The 21550-nt window shown below is 39.6% G+C and overlaps 2 protein-coding genes across 3 annotated transcripts in view; one reads left to right on the forward strand and one right to left on the reverse strand.

The window, feature by feature from the left end:
* Nucleotides 1-5470, forward strand: part of LOC117755447 (plakophilin-3-like) — a 32620-nt gene extending 27150 nt beyond the window's left edge. For both annotated transcript variants that reach the window (XM_034575290.1, XM_034575281.1), the window contains exon 13: nucleotides 5106-5470. In XM_034575290.1, coding sequence (XP_034431181.1) covers nucleotides 5106-5147 — 42 coding nt within the window. In that variant the 3' untranslated portion in view covers nucleotides 5148-5470. The remainder of the gene's footprint in view (nucleotides 1-5105) is intronic.
* An 8420-nt stretch (nucleotides 5471-13890) lies between these two features.
* c3h16orf87 (chromosome 3 C16orf87 homolog) lies at nucleotides 13891-20361 on the reverse strand. The gene is made up of 4 exons (XM_034575302.1): nucleotides 20050-20361; nucleotides 17410-17506; nucleotides 16988-17167; nucleotides 13891-14506 (listed from the first exon to the last, which is right to left on the reverse strand). Exons 1-4 carry the CDS (start codon nucleotides 20113-20115, stop codon nucleotides 14388-14390), a joined length of 462 nt encoding a protein of 153 aa, XP_034431193.1. The 5' UTR covers nucleotides 20116-20361; the 3' UTR covers nucleotides 13891-14387.
* Nucleotides 20362-21550: the final 1189 nt, after the last annotated feature.

Here is a 21550-nt window from a genome sequence, read left to right on the forward strand (position 1 = left end):
AAAAACATTCAAATGTTGAACACAAACGATAGCTGCAACCATGGTTCCTTTGTTAAAGAGCTGGCTAAGCAGCAACAACAAACAAATCTTGGTTCAGGACAAAAGAGTGCAGGTTTAACAAAGTGCTGCTCGCTCACCAAGACATCAGTCAATAGAATTACATTATATGTAAACTTTTTTCCATTTGAACTAAGCATTAGAGATTTAAACATCAGCTTGGATTTGGAGGTAGGGCTCCGTGTCATAGCTCAGACGTTTGTAACATGAAGAGTTTTAAATCTTGAGGATCTGCCACAGGAATGAAGCACATTAACTTGTTAACTTGGAAGTGTTGTACACCAATCATATTGCACCAGAGTATGTTAAGTAAAAAGTACTCTGAGTGAGTCTGGTTCCTCACACCAGTGATTTCACTTTGTTACATGAGTGAAAGAGTCCATTCTGAACAGTCACTAGGAGGCCTTTAGATTTCAGAGTCAGCCAAAACCTCATGAAGTGTTTGCAGAGAACTGAACTACACTGGTACTGTCATGTGACCTGACAGTCAACTTACTGAGTGGTTCAGGGTTACTTCAGTTGAAACCAGTTGGAAGCCACATCACTAAAGTCTCCATTCAAATCGTTGGGCCCTTGGTTTGTGAGACAGGTCCAAGACACTAACTTCCCGCATTATGTCCAGACAAGGGTCCTGTTTTCTTGCACTGCTGGTGTTGTTTCTGACTCACTTTCAAGTCTCAGTTATTTATCTGTTTTCCTTCTGGTCCATGGCACTTTAGCAGCGACTCACTCACTGACAGAGACAATTCAGTGAATGTGTTAGATAACGTTTCTACATCGTGCTCATCAAAATAAAGTTAAAGACAAAACATTAGAATTTTTTGAGACAAGCAAATGTTTTACTTCTGAGAGCATTTTCAAGTTTCGTATTCCATTACTTTTCCTGATGTTTTAGGTTTTGTGATCATATCGTTACGCAGTGGCGGCTGGTGATAACATTTATTGGGTGGGGGCACAGAGTTTTGTGTGTGTGTGTGTGTGTGTGTGTGTGTGTGTGTGTGTGTGTGTGTGTGTGTGTGTGTGTGTGTGAACTGAAGCCAGACTCATTAAAAACAACCCAACACACAATATGACAGTCCTGTAGCCTGCATCGAAAATGTAGCCTCATTGTGACTGTGGTAACTTTCATGGCATTTGCATTTCTCAGAGAGATGTTTTAGGTCGCACAAAACAGCAAACAGCTGAAGCAGTAAAAGTCATTACTTACACCATCCAGTTAATCAACTGTGTTTCTCATAACAAGAGCGGCAGAAGGTGTGAGCTCGTCCTCATCACTTGCTGCTGAATCTGTAAATCAGGTCGGCCCGGACCAAGCTCCTTTATCCTCTTTGTTTCTCGTTGGGGTGTTTTTGTAAACAAATCACTGGATTTATCTCATTTCCGTTTGAAGTAGCAACATGTTTGCCGGTCAGCATTGTTGTGGAATTCAAGTTATTTTGTGATATTGATTTAACTGAATATCAAATATTGAATTCTGTTAAGTTGTTAATTTATATTTATTTAATTATTACTCATTGATGACCCTACTCATCCCCCAAAGATTTATTATGTTCTGTTTGTGCTCTGAGACGATAAAATCTCAGCCCAGTGTTATAAACAGATTGAAGAGGCAGAACTAAAAATAACATTTCACTGTTAATATGGTGTTTTATGTTGCTACGTTTGAATGAAGGCGTGATCCTGACGTTGAAATTGCAAGCAGAATGTGTGGGTGTTGGCTGACATTGTGCTCTGAACCTTTATCTCCACCAGATGTTTTTCTGGTTTATGTTTGCACACATCTGTTTTTTATCCCACTAGACCTCCATTTCTCTCTTGCAATTGGTCCCATCCCTCCCTCCTTCACTTTACTCTTCTATCCATGCCTTATTCAGGGATACTTGGCTCTGCAAACACAAAATACCTTCTCTGTAGCAGACTGTCAATACATATAGAGTTACCAAAGTTCTGATCTGCATTGGGGTTGCTCTCACTCTGCAAAGTCATACATTAGATAATCAGTGGTGATGAAGTTTTACTTTTGCTTCTTACTTTTTTCTTATTTACTCAAGATTTCAGTCACCCAATTCTTCACTATCATCTTGTGAAATCTATGTAGTGAGTATAGTGACATTTGAATGCTGTAAAATAGAGTAGACAGGAGACAGAATACTTGAAGAATTTGAGATGTTGCTTCATGATGCATAAGTAAAAGTCAAAGGCATTGCAGAATTTTTTTCCCACAGCACAATGGGAGTATTTTTGAAATGAAGTCAAATATCGGATAAAGAGTACAACTTAGAACAGGTTTTCTCCAGGTTATGAAGTTGATAAAAATCCAAAGTGAATGGCTAACAGGATTACAGCCGCCTGGACATGAACAAGCCTAGCAGCTCCTTTTATAGACAGCTATCTAATTGTAGTGGAAGAACTTGACCATAGAAAGCTACAATTGTATGATTTGAGAGATTTATATAAACTAAAACCTTTATTTTTGTCTTACACGGTGACAGCACTGCTCTATGTTCTGAATGCTGCTTTATCTCCTGAATATTCTCCTTCTGTCAGTCACTGCCTGTGTCTCTGGTTTTGTTAAGTTTGAGTGTTTGAGTGACCGCTCTCAGCAGGAATGAGAATCTGGCTGAGACATTGTGGGTTTGTCTCTCTTGTGCCTTCTGGGATGAATAAAAGAGGACTTTGGTTAGGTGGACTTGGCAGCCCGCTGTTATGCTCCTTCTGTATACAGACAAAACAAAACACAACTGTCTCCACAGTCTGGGCTGTCTTCACAAGTCACAGAACAAACAAACTGCACCAAAGCATCTATATAACCAGTGGACACACTGCCAAGAGCTTTGCGGTGGGGTCAGCTGTGGCCTAGAGGTAAGAGAAGCCACTTGGGACAAAAGGGTTTGATTCCCTGAAATGACTGGGACTTTGGGCGGGGGGGCAGTGAATGGGTAAAGCCCCTAAACCCACAACTGATCCGTGGGCACTGCAGGTGAAACTACCCACCACCCCTAGTGTGTGTGTGTGTGTGTGTGTGTGTGTGTGTGTGTGTGTGTGTGTGTGTGTGTGTGTGTGTGTGTGTGTGTGTGTGTGTGTGTGTGTGTGTGTGTGTGTGTGTGTGTGTGTGTGTGTGTGTGTCCACTTCTCTGGGAAGGGTTATATGCAGAGGTCACATTCCTTTGTGTGTAGAAAAAAAGGAAAGGCAAAGTAAAGGATTCTTCTGTTCATGGCTCCCAGAGGGCAACTCCTTCTCATTCAAACTATGAGCTTTTTTGTTTGAGCTTTCTTGACAAAATCAATTTGTCCTCATCTTAAAAGATAGACTGACAAGAAATGTCCTAAGATAACCCGAGAGGAGTACTACAATGATTGTGTGTGGGAGGTGTCTGCTCCTGGCATTAGTCACCACTAGATGACAGCACAAGGGGGATTCTTCAGGGGGATTTTTAAGTGTAGTTGCTCTCTAAACTGTCATTTTCAAATTATCAATGGATCAAATGACAATGTCTAACATGAAAGGTCTTGCTCCGAGTGATAAACCCTCAGCTAACTATCAAGCATTTTGTCTCACTTTGTTCAAGAAGTCTTCAAACTCATTGTCTAGGTTTTGTGGGCTGCTACTTCAGTTTGGGTTTAGTCTCTGCTTTTTATCAAGCTGCTCTTGTCATTGAAAAGGGTTTGATAAACCCTCTATGACCTGCATCCTACATCCAACATCAAAACTGAAAAGTGGAGCATTTAGAAGATATATTTTTCAAGAGCTGGTGGAGAAAAAAACAGAGCTAAAAGAAGAGTAAATTTGGGAATATTCCAATATAGGATTTGTCAGTTATATAAAACGTGACTCCAAATGAATTTAAATGTCGCACCACATCTGTTGGGTAACTGCCACTGGTTGCTAACATTTTCATGAAACAACTTTATAAGGTCAAAATGTCTTAAACTAAAAATGGACCCCTGCTGTGAAGAACTGTAGCACAAAAAACATAGGTCACATATAAAAATATACATTTAGCTATTAAGTAGGTGGGTGCGTTGAGTCAAACTGCTGCTTTCATATAAGTTGTTCTTTAATCTTACCCATTTTAGCCCTACCTGAACCATCGATCTCAGTGATGCCTAACCGAAACCAAAGACTTATCCCAAACCTCAGAAAGCTGCACTTTGTGAAATGCACTGGGAAACACTGTTCAAATAGGCATGAGGCTTCAACACATGGGGGCAGTAAAGATTAGGTCAGGATGCTGATATAAGCCATAAAAAAGAATGATATTCTGTATATGATAAGCTGTTGCAATACCTCAAAGGCAAAAACCTGGCTCCTTTGGTGGGAAATAGTCAGCATGGAAATGTGAACTATTTGTCTTAATGAAAAGTGCTCATGACAAGAACAACTGAAGATTAATTGCATGAAACCACTAGTGTGTATAAGTTCCGAATTAAATTTTAAAATGGATTATAAAAACCGGAAGCCAGTGTAATGATTTTAAAATTAGAGTAATATAGCAACAGGGGTTTAAAGGTTCAGTGTGTAGAATTTAGTGACATCTAGTGGTGAAGTTGCATGTTGCAGCTGAATGCCCCTCACCTTACCCTCCCCTTCCAAACGTGAAGGAGAACATGTGGTAGCCTTCAACTCAAAAGATGTTTAGTTTGTCCAGTTTGGATTACTGTAAAAAACATGGCGGCCTCCTTAGAGAGGACCCACTCCCTGTGTAAATATATTGTATTTAAATATAAAGGGCACATTCTAGGGTAAAGAAAACAAATTCGTACGTTTAGATGATTACACAATATATTCCATTTTTGCCATTAGATCACTTTCACCTACATTTTACCCACTGGAACTTTAAATAAGCTGAACAGGATTAAAGACCCACATACAGAGGTGAAAAGTGCAAAGGTCTCTCTAACTTGATGTCCTGTGCTGCACAGTAACATGCAGTAAATGGTAGTAGGCAGCACGAATTGCTAACCTAATCACTGCATCAGTCTTTGGAACAACCCTTATTGTTTGTCCACCATACCCAGTATTTGTATTGTTGCTTTGTGTTTTTCAGAAAGGATTTACCAGACGGGACTTCACAGATGCCACCGTCTAGACTGCCACATGTAACATGCTTCTTTCTGAGCTTTTGACCTCTGGATCACGACTTCTGAGTGGAAAAGAAGAGAAACAGCTTCAATGAGCTGTTCATGGAACTGTGACTGACTTACAGGAAAAGAAAAATGAACATCAGCCAATGGAAGGATGGGCTTTAGGTTTGCCCTCATTTACGTGGTTCACCCCCCCAAATATATGTGTGTGTGTGTGTTAGGGTTTGACTGGGTTTTGACACTGACTCCATTTGTTTTGGATTGGTGGTGCTGATTGCTGACATGACAATTTAAAAAACATATATAATAAAACATATTTTCACTCAGAGAAAATGCCAGGTGCAAAACAAACACCCCAAACCAGAAATTATATACATGGACATTTATTTTTGTATCATTAAGAGCAAATGCGTAAAATGATAGAAACGTTCAAAAAGGTTTCTAAGATTTACAACAGAATGTAAAGCGTTTTTGATACAGTGTCAAAGAAATATTTTAAAGGGGACATATCATGAAAATTCCACTTTGTTAGTTCTTCTACACGTTAATGTGGGTATCTGGCATGTCTACCAACCCAAAAACTCTGGAAAAAAAACACTTGCGCGTTTTGTTATGGTTCCTCTCCGTCAGAAACGTCATGCTTGAATGACTGGAATGAGCTTCCTGTGTATTGTGTCGTCACAATACACTGGAAGTCTCCCTACATGGCCTTGGCCCACCCCCCACCTCATCCCCCCCCGCCCCCCCACACTCGTTACGCCGGGTTTACACCGGACGCGGAAGCGCAGCGCCGTTCTCAAGCGCACAGCCGCCTGTTGTACCCGTTGAATGTCGGGGTTCGGGGGTAAATGATGGTCTTCATAGCCCCCCCCCCCCGCCACCCCTCTCTTTCTCTCTCTGTCTGTCTGCTTGTGTGCTTGTAGTGGATGGGCAGAGGGGAACATTTAATTATGTGATTGGGAAAATTAAAACTCCAGGACAACAGAAGGGGAATACAAAGTATGGGATGCATATTTGATAATTTATATCATATAAAATATGTAATTTATATTGTTTAAAATCACGGGGGGAGAGGGGGGAGGGGGGAGGGGGGAGCTGGCTCACTAGCATTTAAAGGAACAGGCACTCAAAACAGGTCACTCTGTGGAGGGCTGTTTTAGACAGGGTAAAAAGGGTGCTGTTTTATATGATCCTTGTGGTATTTTGACCAAAGTATGTTACAGACATTTCATTAAGACCCCAAGGAACCATATCAACTTGTGGTAAAATGGGCATACAATGTCCCCTTTAAGTTAGCATGCTAACCAGCTAGCCTTGGCTCATCCTGTCACTTTCTCCCTAATACCACTTCATACCTCTAGAGGTGACAGTGAGTCAGTCTTCCCTCAGTCCAACACGAGAAGATGAAGAAGTAATAGCTGTGAGAAGGCTCTAAACCTGTGTAGCAGCCGTTTACTCTCAGCACCCATTCAATTACAAATCCATTCAAGTTTAGTAACAAGTTAGCAAGTGCCCTATACTGAGGTCAGATTTCTTAATGCTGACATTAGATCTTATTGGCTTGTGAGCCCAAACACACGAGCAGCACACTCCCATGCTCACCCTGATTGACAAGGGCACATAGTGTGGTGGTGAGGGCCATCGGCCACCGATACAACAGCCCAGCAGGATTTGTCCCAATGTGTCTGAGGGCCAGTCTGACCATCATAAAGAAGAACGCACCTAAGGGCTTTTTATTTTATTTTTACAGCATAATATACTGCCCCCTGCTTGTTTGGAGTATTCATTTTACTCAAGGACAAGACTGAGAGAAGGGATTTTCTTTTTAAATCAATTTATTTGTATGTGTATAATTAAGCACTGCATCACTAGAATAAACAGAAAACAAAAAATATATTTACACAGAACAGTAACAGTGTATGCAGTGTGTTGTAAACATGTGGATGTTAGATTCTAATAATTAACCTGGTCCTGCCCTGGTCATCATTTTACTTTGTCCAGGGGTTAATGACCAAACATCTGCAGAACTAATACATTTCTATCAGACTAGAGCTATTTAGGATCAACTATATCAATACATTTTCAAAGAGGGCTCACCATGTCACTGAGGGAATCAGGAGCTTTTTACAGTGGAGCTCTCCACATTGGTGTCCAAGAACATTTATCAGCAGGGCTGTGATTTACAGTTACTTTCTTGTTAAAATAGCTTTAGAGATTAACAGAAACAATCATAACCTGATAGAAACAGTCGGCTGCTGAGAAAGTGCCCTTATGTACAGTGATTGTACTGTATAGACTACTTTTATACTAAACTGAATATCAGAGTTTGGTTTAGCAACAGACTGAACACACTTCTGTCGGAATTCACTGAACATTTGTGTGATGCATTCTCTTGCTGTTGTACACACTTTGGGAGTCATTTGGGAAAACGTGAACTTCTTATGACTGACATAATTTCCACCCCTACATCTCTGCTGCACTTTGCCTTAATGAGCTAATCTTACCTCGCCAACATGCTAAACTTAGATAATTGACATAAACATTTGATAAATAGCAGCATGTTATCATTGTCACTGGGAGACAAATTGAGGCAAATTGTGATTTATGAATATTGGCTATACAAGATTTGATTCATTGGTTGTTTGAATGATTGAAACATCCCAGGATTATTCACAATGTGCAAATGTCCACAAAATGCAGCTTGACAAGCGTCAGCCTTCTGTCACGAGACACTTCCACGAAAATGACAAAATTGTTTGATGCAATTTCTGAGACGACAGCCTAAGAGGGTAGTATATACAGAATGCTGCTCTGAGATGGAAGGCTTGCACTTCAGTGCCACTTTAATTGATGTCTACTTTTAGCTTCAACCGCTTAAGCACTTTCCTTACTAGTACCCATGGCACATTAGATATCATGGCTGTTGGTCGTTATTATTATAACTATCTATTCTAGCCAGTAGGACAGACAGTGATGGGTGAACAAAGTCACAGCAGGGAGGAGAGATGGGCTGGTGGAGAATTCAAAGAGCAAACAAGGGGATTTCTGTGGAAGGAGTGTGGGAGGGTGTTGACGAGTCTGCAGACCTGAAGAAGCCTTACAACTAGCAGGGAGGAAGGGCGGGCCCAGGCTGACTGAGGGAATGACAAACCTGGATCTCCAGTGGGAAAAAGGGAAGAGATGGACTTCAACACAAAGATCACCAAACACAACAAGTGAATGTTAGAGTGTCATTAGACTGCTGATAGTTGTTCTCGTGAATTTCTTACATCCATTCTCTTGCCCTCAGACTTCGGGGTGTAAAGCATGTCAAGCTGCACTGAGTAGATGTGGATAGTAAAGTAGAGAGAACAGGGTGGTTTGGGGTGAATATGCAACATGTTTCAATTTCCTCTACTGTCGCTTTTTAAATTGTATCTATTGTCTGTCTGTAATTTTGTTATCTACATATGCCACCTTGTTTACTGGTCATTTGCTGTTATTAGTCTCTACGCTAATTTACCACCTGTCTTATTGGAGAAAGTAACCTTTTAGAGTTTGAATATTCACTTCAGTTTTTCAGAACAATGACTTTTATGGAAATTTGCTCCAGTGTATTTGTAGATGTGAGGATCATCCCTTGCCTGTTGAGAGTAGAGGTCATCTCAGCAGCTCACAGCCCAGCCCTCATGAAGACGGGCTGGTCGGGGAGAGGCTTATCTCAACAAGCCCTTTGGTGATTTATGGCTGGCTTTATTGTCTGTAGCACTTCCTTTTAAAGCATCAAATTTGGGCTCAGAGTTGAAATATATTTTTTGCTGCCAATTTGTCTGAAGGTAAAGCTGAATACATAATAAATAAATGTTTGATTAGACAGTTTAACAACAGTGTTGAGCCTCTTTGTTGAGACCTTGGAGTTTTTATATTCACAGATATTAGAGTTGACCAGAGCTGATCCTAAGGATAAACATCGGGGCCACTAAAATAACAGATCAAAATCCAATCCTTTCATTACAGTATACACTGCTCTGAAGGAAAGTTACAACATGTGTATGCTTGGCGTTCAAGTGGTTAAGTCATGACAACACAACTTCTCCGCAACTGCAATATGCGAGCAAGCTAGCAGGCAGGTAACTTATTGCAGGACATACAAAAGCATGATGACAGGAAATGATGAGGCATTTGGGAATTTCAGCATTTTCCTCAGACATAAAATAACATTAATTAAAAGAGGCTTATCCACAACATAATGGAAAATAAACTTCTGTGGCTTCAACAAGGTCAGAAAACTTGTGAACTTGGCATTCAGAGAATTCAGAGGTCCGATCGAGGCTGTGAACACCACAAGACTCTATTGTTAGGATTACCTCTCCCTGAGGCAATCCTAACAATAGCCACAACCAGGGCAAATTTGGCCCCTTTTCAAAAATTGCTAAAAAAGTCACTAAATATAAATTCTGTCCACAGGGATCATGTGAAAGTAAGTGCATTGTACAACTGCACAGCAATTAAAGCCAACTGAAAGAAAGTCAATAGACATAGTGTGCTGTGTTAAAGACTTGCTTAAACTCAATAATATATTAACTGAATTAATGCAAATAGGGGCCCATAATGGGGTTATACAATCCTTAAAACTGGAACTTCAAACTAGGCTCAATCTGTGCTGCACAAAGAGCTACACACAACATGCCAGAAACGGCACAATATTTAAACAGCTTCAGTCCTTAGTGAAAACATAGCCCTCCTTTTCAGTCCAATAAATGATAATAAGCCTATATCCTATATGTCAAGTATGAGAGGTATGAAACTGAGCATCTCTGCCTTTTCACAGACGATGCAATTTCATTTCTCGTCTATGACATGGTAAACAGCTTCATGTTATCGGTCTGTCATATCGGCAGAAATATTCATTTTGGGCCGATGACGATAAGGCCTATTAAAGCCTTTATCGTCTGATACCGATGACCTGCCGATATTATCGTGCATCCCTAGAAAACATCTGGATGCAGCATCTGTCCTGAAGACGACGTAATGCCGCTCAGAGGACGTATTACATCGTAACCTCTTGTCTAGTAAAAGCAACGAGGGCTGAAGCTCTCGGAAAGTGACCACCACCACGAATTCCACACCCCCAGCAAGAAACCATGGTCACAGTACACTTACATGTACATATAGCACCTTTAAGTTGTGTGTAAGAAGCTAATAGCATCATAGTATTCAATCAATATTAGTATTGTTAATTAGGATTAGGATATTAGAGCATGACAATTACTGAACTCACAATAAATTGAATTTCTGTTTAGTTCTGTTGTATATTACCTTATACCTTTAATCAACTACATTTCCTACATCAACAGCAAAGCAGAAAGCTACGCAATTCAAGAGGTAGTGAATCGAATCACACCATGAAGAGTTTAGATGTTAACGTGCTCAGCTATTCCAGATTTAAATGTATGAGTTTTTCATTTCCACACCAAATGGATGGAGGGGCTGCTCAGGCTGATCTTTGCTGCCCTCTTGTGGTAGTGCTTGTACAGGCAATAAAGTTCCACATGGCAAGTAGTTTCTATGCCACTCATGGACAGTCACTGATCTTATTAAGTTCCATGTCTAGACTGGAGTGCACTTCAAAAAAACAAAGTAAAACATTTAGCCTTGCAAGAAAGAAGTGGTTACATAAGTTATGTTGTCTACTCGTAGCAGGTGCATTTTTTTTTATATAGAAATCCCAACCTTCCTGTCAGTTATCAGTCTAATCCAGCCTGTTCCTTCCTTTGAACACATTCAGTGCTATTCCACACAAATTAGAGATAGAATTGTTTAAACATGTCTTTCCTTCAACAAACCCTGGAGCAGCGGGGTCTTTGCTAAACGCACAGGTTGAAAGTTAAATGAATCAGTCCACCTCTGCCTGTATGCCTGATCACCCTCATGGTTAGGTACAACCCCCTGCTTTGTAAAGCAGTCCAACGTGATGGAACTGCCAGATGAAAAGGCCTTGTGGGAAATGAGGGGGGGAGATTCTGTGCATCATGCCTCTGCACAGTTGGCACAGACCTTTTCATCGTTGAATGTGTCTAACGTCATGGTAAAGGTAGACAAGGTCACTTTCTGAACATTGTCTGGTACATAGTGAAAAGGCTTTGTCCTCGGTTTTATCTGATTATACGATGTGGCACCCACTTTAATACCATTTTTATTGCAGACTGCCCACAGATTCTAACCTATCATCGGTTCTGCGCGTGTCTCTGCTGTGAAGTGCTCTGGCAGTCTGCTGTAAAAAAACAGGTCTGCATCGTCCTCATTGTGTGATGTAAAGTACAGGGAACAGAACAGCAGGAGGAAGAAACACTGAGGAGCTGAAAGGACAGGCAGAGAGAGACTGGGAGCACAGAGACTGAACAGCAGGGATCACTGGATTCAGGTGAAACACACAGGGCCCACCATTCCCAAAACAGGAAGTAACACAAGGTAAGTGATATCAAAATAAAACAATAAAATAATACAAATCCAAATAATCACTTTAGAGAAGCAGATATTAACAGCCATGCTTCTATATTCTTTAACAACGGACCTGACAGACACAACACCTCTGTGAGGAAAGGAAGTATGAGAAATTAAATTACATTACATTTTATTGATAATTCATTTTTAGTTATGCTATTTAATTTTACAGAGGACTAACAATGTTTTTAGCTCCATGGGAATTGTATTAAAATATGACTGTACATCCATAACACAAAAAAATGTGTAGCTTCTTATTGAAGAAATTTGATCTTAGAACCAGAATTGTTGTTTTGCAGATTCTGTGTTACGTGTTTGTTCAATCAAAGTCGACGAGGCTTTCATTTAGCCTGCATATTATTATTAACATTACATATTTATTGTTTCCAAACATTTCCACTATGTAGTTGTAATATATTTAACTATAATAACTATTATGCCTCAAACTGGTCCCATCTATCCAATGTTTATTTGTTTGAATGAGTGTATAATTTACTTATTTTTCTAAAGGTGCTTTTGATGTATCTATATGCGTATTTCGCAATCAAAACAATTGTTCTCATTCAAAGGTTTATCATGAAACATCTTAGTACAATTTATCTATACATTGAGTGTTTCTATGAAACAAATCTTTACAAAAAGAAAAGTGTCCTGATAGAACGTGTTTCATCCTCCTTCCCACTTCTTCATATATAGTAGTTGATGTAGTTTATTATGATCTGAAATATATCAAATAAAACTTTTTTTGTAGACTGCATGTTAGGCCTGACAGGACAAGAACCTTGATGACTTTGTGTTATGAAATGTGCTAAATACTTCAAATATATTATTATGGTGAGGATTTGTTTATCCTGTAAGGAAGGGGAAGTCAGAGGAAATAAAAACAATGTTTAAATCACTGGCCAACCAGTGTAACTTCATCTCAAACTCAAACCTGACAGATGGATCAACCACTCACTCACTGATTTTGGGGATGTGGCACAACGTTGAGTCAGCAGAAGTAGCTATACACACTACAGTTACCTGCTTCCTGTCCAGCCTATAAGAATGGGCTCTACACACCAATATTAGTGAGTCAACACTCATACCAAAAAACCTTTCTTTTAAGAAAACTTTATTGACCACAGTATCTCCAAGTGAGAGTATATTCACCATATTACTGAAGTGTTCAACAAAAGAAAGTTACAGTTGTGGTTTACATGTTACCTATAGAACAAAAACCATGACAAAAATGTTCAAATAATGACCTGTGATACATTAAGGGATTAAATGTGAAAATACTTTCTGCTGTAGAGACTTAATACTATTCACAAGAATTTATGTTTTAACATTTTTGAGATGATGACATTGTGGGACATGCAGATCTTTTCTTTAATCGTTCCTCTGAATTGATAACTAAGTGGTGTGTTATATTTGGTCTAAATGGATAATCTCAGCTCTTTTAAAATTAAACAAACTATTAGTTGAGTAATTCTCAAAGCCCTGTGTAGATGACTAGACTGCTTATAAAGTGGTGGGTGGCCTGGGTAACATTGTTCCATTCCCAAAAACAATATCATTCTTTTCTGAGTCATATCAGGCTCCTTCTTTAAGAGATTTTAGATTCCAATTTACATCCAGAGGTTGGCTTGATTGTAGATAGAGTTGTTGTATCACTTTTTCTTTTATTCACAGTTCTCCATGTCCCCAGCTGGATTTGACCCACAGAACCAGAGAGTGTGTTCTGTTTATTTTACCATACCTTTCCCTGAGATGAAACTAAACCTGAAAGCAAGCCAGACTAAAAAGTAGATTTAAAACTGCTGTTGGTAAAAAATGAATTTTCTAAAACTAAGCTAAAAAGCCAGAACTGGGTGGTTATGTCTCTTGCAAAATACAAAGCATCCATTGGCCACTGAACTATTTTTAAGCTACAAACCTGTCAAATCCCTTTCAATAAACTTTATCAATAGGTTTGAGATGAGCCATACTTGTAGAGAATTAAACAGATCAGCAGTTATAACCACACAAAACATGGCAGATGGAATTCTTGCGTTTTTTTTTAATGTATTTTTGCTGAATGTATATATATATATATATATATATATATAATATTCCACTGTTGGTCTCTGGTCAACTGTTCATTCTGTGAACAAATAAATGTTTGGTTGTTCAGGATGAGTCCATATAATAATTAAATAATAATTAATTAATTAATAAAAAACACTAAGATGAGACAATTTAAAAACTATTTGTAAGGAATGATGTTTGAGCCCAGACAGCCTGCCCTATTCAGGTTGTATGTTGTGTTTATAATACATACAGTATATTGTGATATCATCACATTATACAATTATATATGGCATTCTGCTGTGGTCATCAACTCATTCACTACATAGGCAGAACCTCAGTCTCAGAAATACTTGTGTGAATTTCTGTATCACTGCAGGAACTATGGACACTGCCATGAGTTGACTGCAGCTTTCTCTGACTTTAAACATCAGCACTCACAATGAGGAAAAATTCATCTTAAATAAAGTGACCTGACAGAGTCTATACGTATTTGTATTAAACACATGCTGTGTACTGCACATAGCAGGAATCGATGACAGTACGTTTAGAATCCTGTAAAAAAAATCCATCGTCTTCATCAATATCCAAGTGAAGCACGTCCAGGTCAAAGTTTAGCTCCATCCAGTTCCGTCCTCTTTGGTCGTCCTCATTAAAAGATTTCCTACAGTAGGTCCTGTGTGCTGGGTTTCTCAAGTTTTTCATTGTTTCATTTATAAGATGAGTTTCTGACCCAGGATCTTGCGGTTGATCTCAGCCAAGGCCACAGAAAACACAAAGGCCTTCTCATCAGAGAGACCAGCGTAAATATCCACCTCCTTCTCTTGTTTCTCTGTGGACGAAACAAAACACAATCAGCACAGAAAAAGGTTTTTTATCTAATATCATTTAAACCATGAGCACACAGATAAAAAAAAATATTTGAGTTTGACTAAATTAACCTACTTCTGCAAATGTGACACAGAACTGTACCGCAAAAAAAAAAATCTACATTACAGGGGGAATTAAGGACATGGAGGGAAAGACACAATGAGAAGGGAAAGGGACAGGGGGAGGCCAGTGTTGGGGATCTGTTTTTGAAGATGCTAAATAAAATGATGTTTGATACCACGAGCATCACAAGCTTAAACTGCAGGAACTAAACCAGAATGAAAAAATTACTAACAGCTGGGTTGTACTTGTACTGGCTCAGAAGAGTCCCAGTGGGTGATCTGTAAAGAAATACTAACTACAATAATCTATGACATTTGGACGGCACTTGATGCTCTGCCCCACAGCACTGAAGCAAGAAGGGAATTTACTTGAAGGCAACACAAACACACATGGAAGAGAGTGAATGTGAGACAGAATGTGGTCATTGTGAACAGGAAGGGCTTTGACGAGTCGCAACAAAACAAGAAGTCTGGTACTAAAAGAGGAGCTACTTCTTTCACATGGATGTGGTTTGGGTATAAAAAGTCTGACACAGAAAAGAAAACTAAATAACGCCTCACACTGGTCCCACAACAGAATGAAAACACAACCAACCTCTTTTACCACCCACACAAGAATCCTGTCAAACACTACTGAAAGATTCTCTGGACGAGAGACACTAAACAAACCCTAGACTCTGCAGGAGGCTTTTGCCAATGAAACAATATGTGACAACAAATTAAAGGACCCAATTTTACACGGTGGACTACATGTTGGTTGATCTGAGCTGCATCTACTTGAACTACATAAACAATTCATACAGAACACAGAGGCTACTCTAGTAGTTTGATAATGAAGATACAGAAGAACTGTTTCCACCCAAAACAAATTTCTCCAGCTTTTTATTTCAGTAAATCTCTGCAACAGCTTGTAAAATAGGTTTCCTCACTGTAAGTCCACCATTTCAGGTGTTTTAAATACACTTTATTTCTCATGATCGTCTCTTTACCAGCATTAACTCAATTATCTCATTTCCAAAGAGCTAGAGCATGCCCAACAGATCTCCGCCATGTTTTCTGCATTACGGCCACCTGGTGGACTGGAGTGGAACAACTTGTTATAGCCGTCAGTCGTTCCCACGTAAGCAGGTGAATTTGATATCTAACATTGTAGATCTGCATGAACTTGAACTGGGTGTGTGGCGTCTTTACTGACTAGTGCACAAAGTTTAGTACAGGGAGCAGTTTGACCACAAAGAAATCTTCTGATATAATGAAACACTTCTTATCCGTGCACACGGTCCAGCTCAGAAATGATGGATTCATCTTTAAACAACGTTGTAGTGAGAGCGAGTCAGTCTCGAGCGACAATTACAGAGTAAGTTATTTAAAGTGAAGGCAAAGAAGAACATGTAAAATGTCCCTGACTGCAGGGGCTGGGACACAATCCGAACTTGTCCTCTGCACTAACACCCAGCACAACCTCAAAGACAAAAACTAATTTCTGTTTTACAAGCATCAAAAAAGACTTTCACAGAGGAAGAATGTTCAGGAAGAGAACTTCACTAAGAGGACAAATATAAAGAGAGCACAACAAGCAATACGAGCAAGTGGACTGTCCGGAGTGGAGAGGACCAGGGGTCAGATGTGTGAACAATGCATACACACAAAAACCAGACTTGATGATTTAACCTGTTTTAATAAAGGAAGAATGTGCAAACTTCGTGCATCCTTGAGACCAGGCGTACACATGGTCCATAAGAGCAAGGTGATATGAGAAGGTTGTAAGTAAGAGACGTACATGTATAGTAAGACTTTGTTCATGTCTTTTGGCCAATTTCATTGCTTATGTTTGAGATCTATGAAGCAATCTGTAAGATTTCAATCAAAGCAAAATTTTCAATCAATTAAAAAAAAAACTAGTTTTTCTCACTTATTATTTGCATTTCAGCCACAATTTCCCATCAAATATTATCCTCAACTGCTAATTAATACTTTTATCATCTTGTATCTCTCTGACATTCAGTAATGATGACAGATATTACTGTGATGGTATGGGAGATATAAAAATGCAGTCAGACCACTCCTGGTTCCAGAATCCTACTTGCCTTACCAGCCTGTACTAAACAAGTAACTTTTATATTTCCATTACCCAGCTAAGCAGAGGGGGTTTAAGCTTAACATGGGGGAAATGGTCAGTAGCATGACATGATAAATATAATAAGTTTCAGAACCAGTTTCAGAAACATTTGCTTTCCCAGACAGAAAATCGAACTTTGAAGCAGTAGTTACTCGAACATTTTTGCACAGTAACAAAATTATTCGCATGGTGCACATTTTCAGACAGTATCTACTTGAAGGCCTGTAATATCCAACTGTATATAAATGATCAGTTATTTCACCTTTCTCCTCTTCCTGTTTCTTCAGCCCCACTGTTTTTGGTCTGCCCCTTCCCCTGCGGATTGGATCTGACTGGCTGTTGGCTCGGGACCTTCTCCTGTTCTCCATGTCACTGGTTAGAGGAGAGTCGATCCGCTCTCTGCGAATGCGCTCTGTCCTCCTACGTTTTAAGTCCAGCTTCTCTAAAGAGGAAAATATGGATAATGAAAAACTGACAGTGTGGTCCAACCACTCTGAAATATATGTTAATATATATGAAATATATTTGCACAAATGACAGCACTGGAAAAAGTAATACACTTCTTTATTTAACTAATGTTTCTTACAGCCATACACACTTAGAATGATGAAGAAAGTGTTTTTCACACAAGGTCAAACTTAATTTGCCGACATAATAAAGAGCTTTGTTCCAGCTGAGTCTTACCTGCTATGGCTGGAGAGCGCTCCGTTAACTTGGCATTTAGCAGTTTTCTGCTAATAAACACATACCCACACGGGCAGGATTTGCACGCAACTGGGATCTAGAGAGAAACAAACAGGAAACACTAAGATTTAATCTCTGTGACATTTTTCCTTTGACCCATGAACGCCACAGCAGAGCAACTCATAGAATCAGCACATACAGAAGACAGGGATTTTCAACCAGTTAAATTATACAAGCAGATACATGCAGAGTGGTATCACCCAGGGGATTTTCACATCATGTTCCATGGGCAGGATTTTACTTGCATACTGTAGCAGAGTTGAAAGGCTCAACATAGTTATTTATTTACACTTCAATAAAATCAATAAAGCTTTAGAAAAAATGTATTAAAATGTGTTGGCTATCAGAGACAAATTGAATTTGTCAAGTGTTTAATTCTGATCTTAGTGATTGGCAATTTACACATTGGATTCCTTTCCAGGCCCTGTGCTGCTACATGTATGTGATATACATTTTAACATCTCATCCACATGAATACTCTACACTTAAGAAAACAACTATAATACTAGAAAATGTTGAAAAACACCCTGTTTTGTAAAGTAACTGAAGGGGAAAATAAAAATCCTGGATCCACACTAATGGAATTTTCCCTGACCCAAACTACATCCTTCCACCAAGCTAATCCTTTCAGTTCATTTTCTATGACATACATACGTCCTGTCGTCATCACCTATGTGGGCTATGCCTATCTATTTGAATGGAGAATATATTTCCCTAATTTCATTGCCACTGTAATATCATTATGGTTTTAGTACCAGTATCACCAACTTCAGACGTAGTACACGACATTAGTTTGAATATGAACGTTCTCGTCGTTCAAACACTACATCATGCGAAGGTCCAGACCAAACAAAATAGATGCGAAAGCATCCCTTGTGTCTGATTAACCTCAAACAGATCAAGTACATATGACATACACATCAATAACCCACATGTGTTTACACCTGTTCTGAAGAGCCACAGTGGAAGGCAAAATGATGGGAACACCACATAATGTAAAGTCTGTGCATATTCTCAGAACGTCTCCTCCGAGAGGCCTTCATAGTGCTGCACTCGGCTTGTTCATGACAGTTGTCAGAAATAGTTGTGTCAAGAATGAAAGCGAGGGGAGGGTTCAAAGCTGGGGTTCAAAGCCCCTCTCACCTTTGCACAACTAAGAAAACATGAAGTGGGTGTGAAAGTCCCATCGCTGGTTTCAGTGTTGGGTCAGGTGATGAAAAACAGGTGATGCAACACAAAGAGTTTGCTTCCTCAGAACTCTGCCACTCCCAACCTTTGCAGCCAGTGTGTAGTTGTATACTGCCATGTGAGTCGGAGATCTGTCAGTAGAGGAGCAGCTTTCTGACCTTGCACAAATGCTTTTTTAGTGATAATAATAATAATTTCTAATAAACTTCTTTGAGGAAAGCTGAGCTGTGAAAATAGTTTGCTGCCAACAGTCCATGTGTCCACAGAGTGCTAATAGGAGCAGGAGCCGTTCTAGGAGAAATTACACTATTTTCTCCTGATTGTGGTTAAGTTCAGGCTAAACGCAGGTTGTATTACCTCTGCCAGGGAGGGTGTGTTTTCACCCCTGTCTGTTTGTTGGTTTGTAAACTAGATTAAGCCAAAACCACAGGAAGGATTACTACACAACTTGGTGGAAGAATGCTGTGATGATTGAGGAATTGTTTTTATCACTTTCTTTAACATTGCAAAAGTCTGGCATATTTAAGTAACTGATGCCATGATTAAATAAAATGCTACTCTGAACCGTCCATGTGTAGAAAGAGCAGGGGGAGAGACACACAGCATGTTAGGTCTACGGGACACAACAACAACAACAACAACATCAACAACAACAACCTCTGATTGTGTTATTATCAGCCCAGACAGGCTTTGACTCAAGAGATTCAAATGTCAGATTCAGACACTCAACATTTACTCACATATACCTGCTCGGATGTTTAAATTGCAGTTTAAAGTGGTGTAATACCCCTTTAAAATACTACAATAACAACAATGCTAATAATAATCATCCTCATCAGAACTATTTCCCCCTGACACATTTACTAGTCACAGACATAAAATATTGATTATTTCAGTTCTGGTTCCAAGTTCCTTCTCCCAGAAGGACATTATGTATCGACTTGTCCTGGACAATGGCACATGACTTTCTGGTTAATAAATAGGAAGTATCTGAAAAGCAAATGTACTGTAATACACCTTGGGTTTAAATGTCCATAAACGATAGCTAACTACTTTAAGCTCTTGATAGTAAATTACACCCAGACATTTTTAAATCTAGTGATTAATTCACATGAATACAATATGAAATATAAAGAACACAAGTATGACACGTGCTGGACAGCAGACTGTCACAACAGGACATCAGAGTGTGTGTTACAGGAGAGAGAGAGGCAGAGGCAGAACAGAGCAGCAGTAAGTTGCTGAGCCTCAGGTCTCTGCTGTGTTTGTGTGTTTTGGACGAATCACTGACACTGAACCCTCCATTTCCGTCTGTGCAGCCATGACCACCTTCAACAATAAACTCCACATCACTCACACTCACGGGGACGAGGCGTCCGCTCGGTCTCTCACCTGTTGGTCGCACTCAGGACAAGATTTAGTAGCCATTTTGACTTTCTTTGTTTTATTAGCCGACATAGTCCGTTTCCTGCAGCGCCGCGCCGACTCTTCTACACGAGCTGGAAGTTGTGTCTGCGGCTCATGGACGGTGCTCCCCGGCTCGTCCCGACGTACACGGCCCGACAGGACGCACACACAGGCGGACACACACAGAGGCGAAGCTTACTGACGGCTAACCTGTAAATAAGCTCATATCTAAGCTACACTACACTATTATTTTTACTCAGGCTGCGAGCATGCGCACTCCCTCCTCCAGAGCAGCGTTCACGTTCCGCGCGGAAAAGAAATCACTGCAGAGTTTTCGCACTCAGGTTCAGTCCTCGTGTACAATCACAAGAGAAAGACATCATAATGAATCATAATGATATGAGATTATAATAATACTGTTCAAACTGCTCAGCGCTGACATGTGACTACAGCGGGGTTTGTGATGATAGGTTGTCCTACGTCCAGACCTGTATCCACACCCAGCCATATTTCAAGGAATAAATATCGTAATATTACAATAACCATATAGTAAAATTAAACACATTTCTGCTCATAGGTCTCGAGTTGTATATTACCCACTCAAATACTCCATATCCGCGTTGTTCTGTAGAGCTAAATCTTTTGGTTTTAGGTTTGTTTGTTCTTTTTAAATCGGATTACTGTCCTCACCTTTGTGAAATATGTAAGCGCCACATTTTGAACTAGTCTGATGTGTCTCTGGAGCCTTGCTGTTTAAATTCATCTGACAGTTTTTTTTGTTACGACCGCCCAGGAAACAATTATCGATTCGCCTATGTTCGTGAACGCACCCTATGCTAATTCATTAAGGACTTCCCAATGCTGCTGCAGCTTCTTTAAAGGTCGTAACACTGAAGTAAGCTTTAGGGAACCATCAGGGAATGTTAGGGGACCTGTTTGCTGGGTTCCCCATACCGTGCAGATATGTTATTATTATTATTGCTGTTATTTTTATTTACTTTGCTTACTAACCATGAGACTTCACAGGAAGCAATTAGGAAGCAACCATTAACATTTAGCAAATGTTCCCCCTGATGTTGTCTTTATGAGAACCCATAGACTGTACAGGAGTGTTTAAAAACCAGAAAGCTTTAGGAACCATCAGGGGATGTAGGCCTATTTGCTGGTTTCCTTCTTTGATGGTGTCATTTTAAGAAAACTGTATTTATTCATATTATTTAATAATTGTTTATTTACAGCCTACTTTCTCAAGTCGCAGCACAGGTCATGCAGTCAAACAATATATCCCTTGTAAAATCCTGTCTGAGTATTATAATCCATAGTTCAGTGTTTTGGCATTTAATAAACAATTGAATGTATTAATGTGTCACACTCACTGGTAAAACACCATGACAGACCCCTGCAATGTTTTTAGTCTGAATCCCACTTAATACAGTAAAAATAATAATAACTTTATTTGTACAGTATGAGAATCTGTTGACCCCTA

Source organism: Hippoglossus hippoglossus, chromosome 3 (genome assembly GCF_009819705.1).
Source record: "Hippoglossus hippoglossus isolate fHipHip1 chromosome 3, fHipHip1.pri, whole genome shotgun sequence".
Taxonomy (NCBI): Eukaryota; Metazoa; Chordata; class Actinopteri; order Pleuronectiformes; family Pleuronectidae; genus Hippoglossus; species Hippoglossus hippoglossus.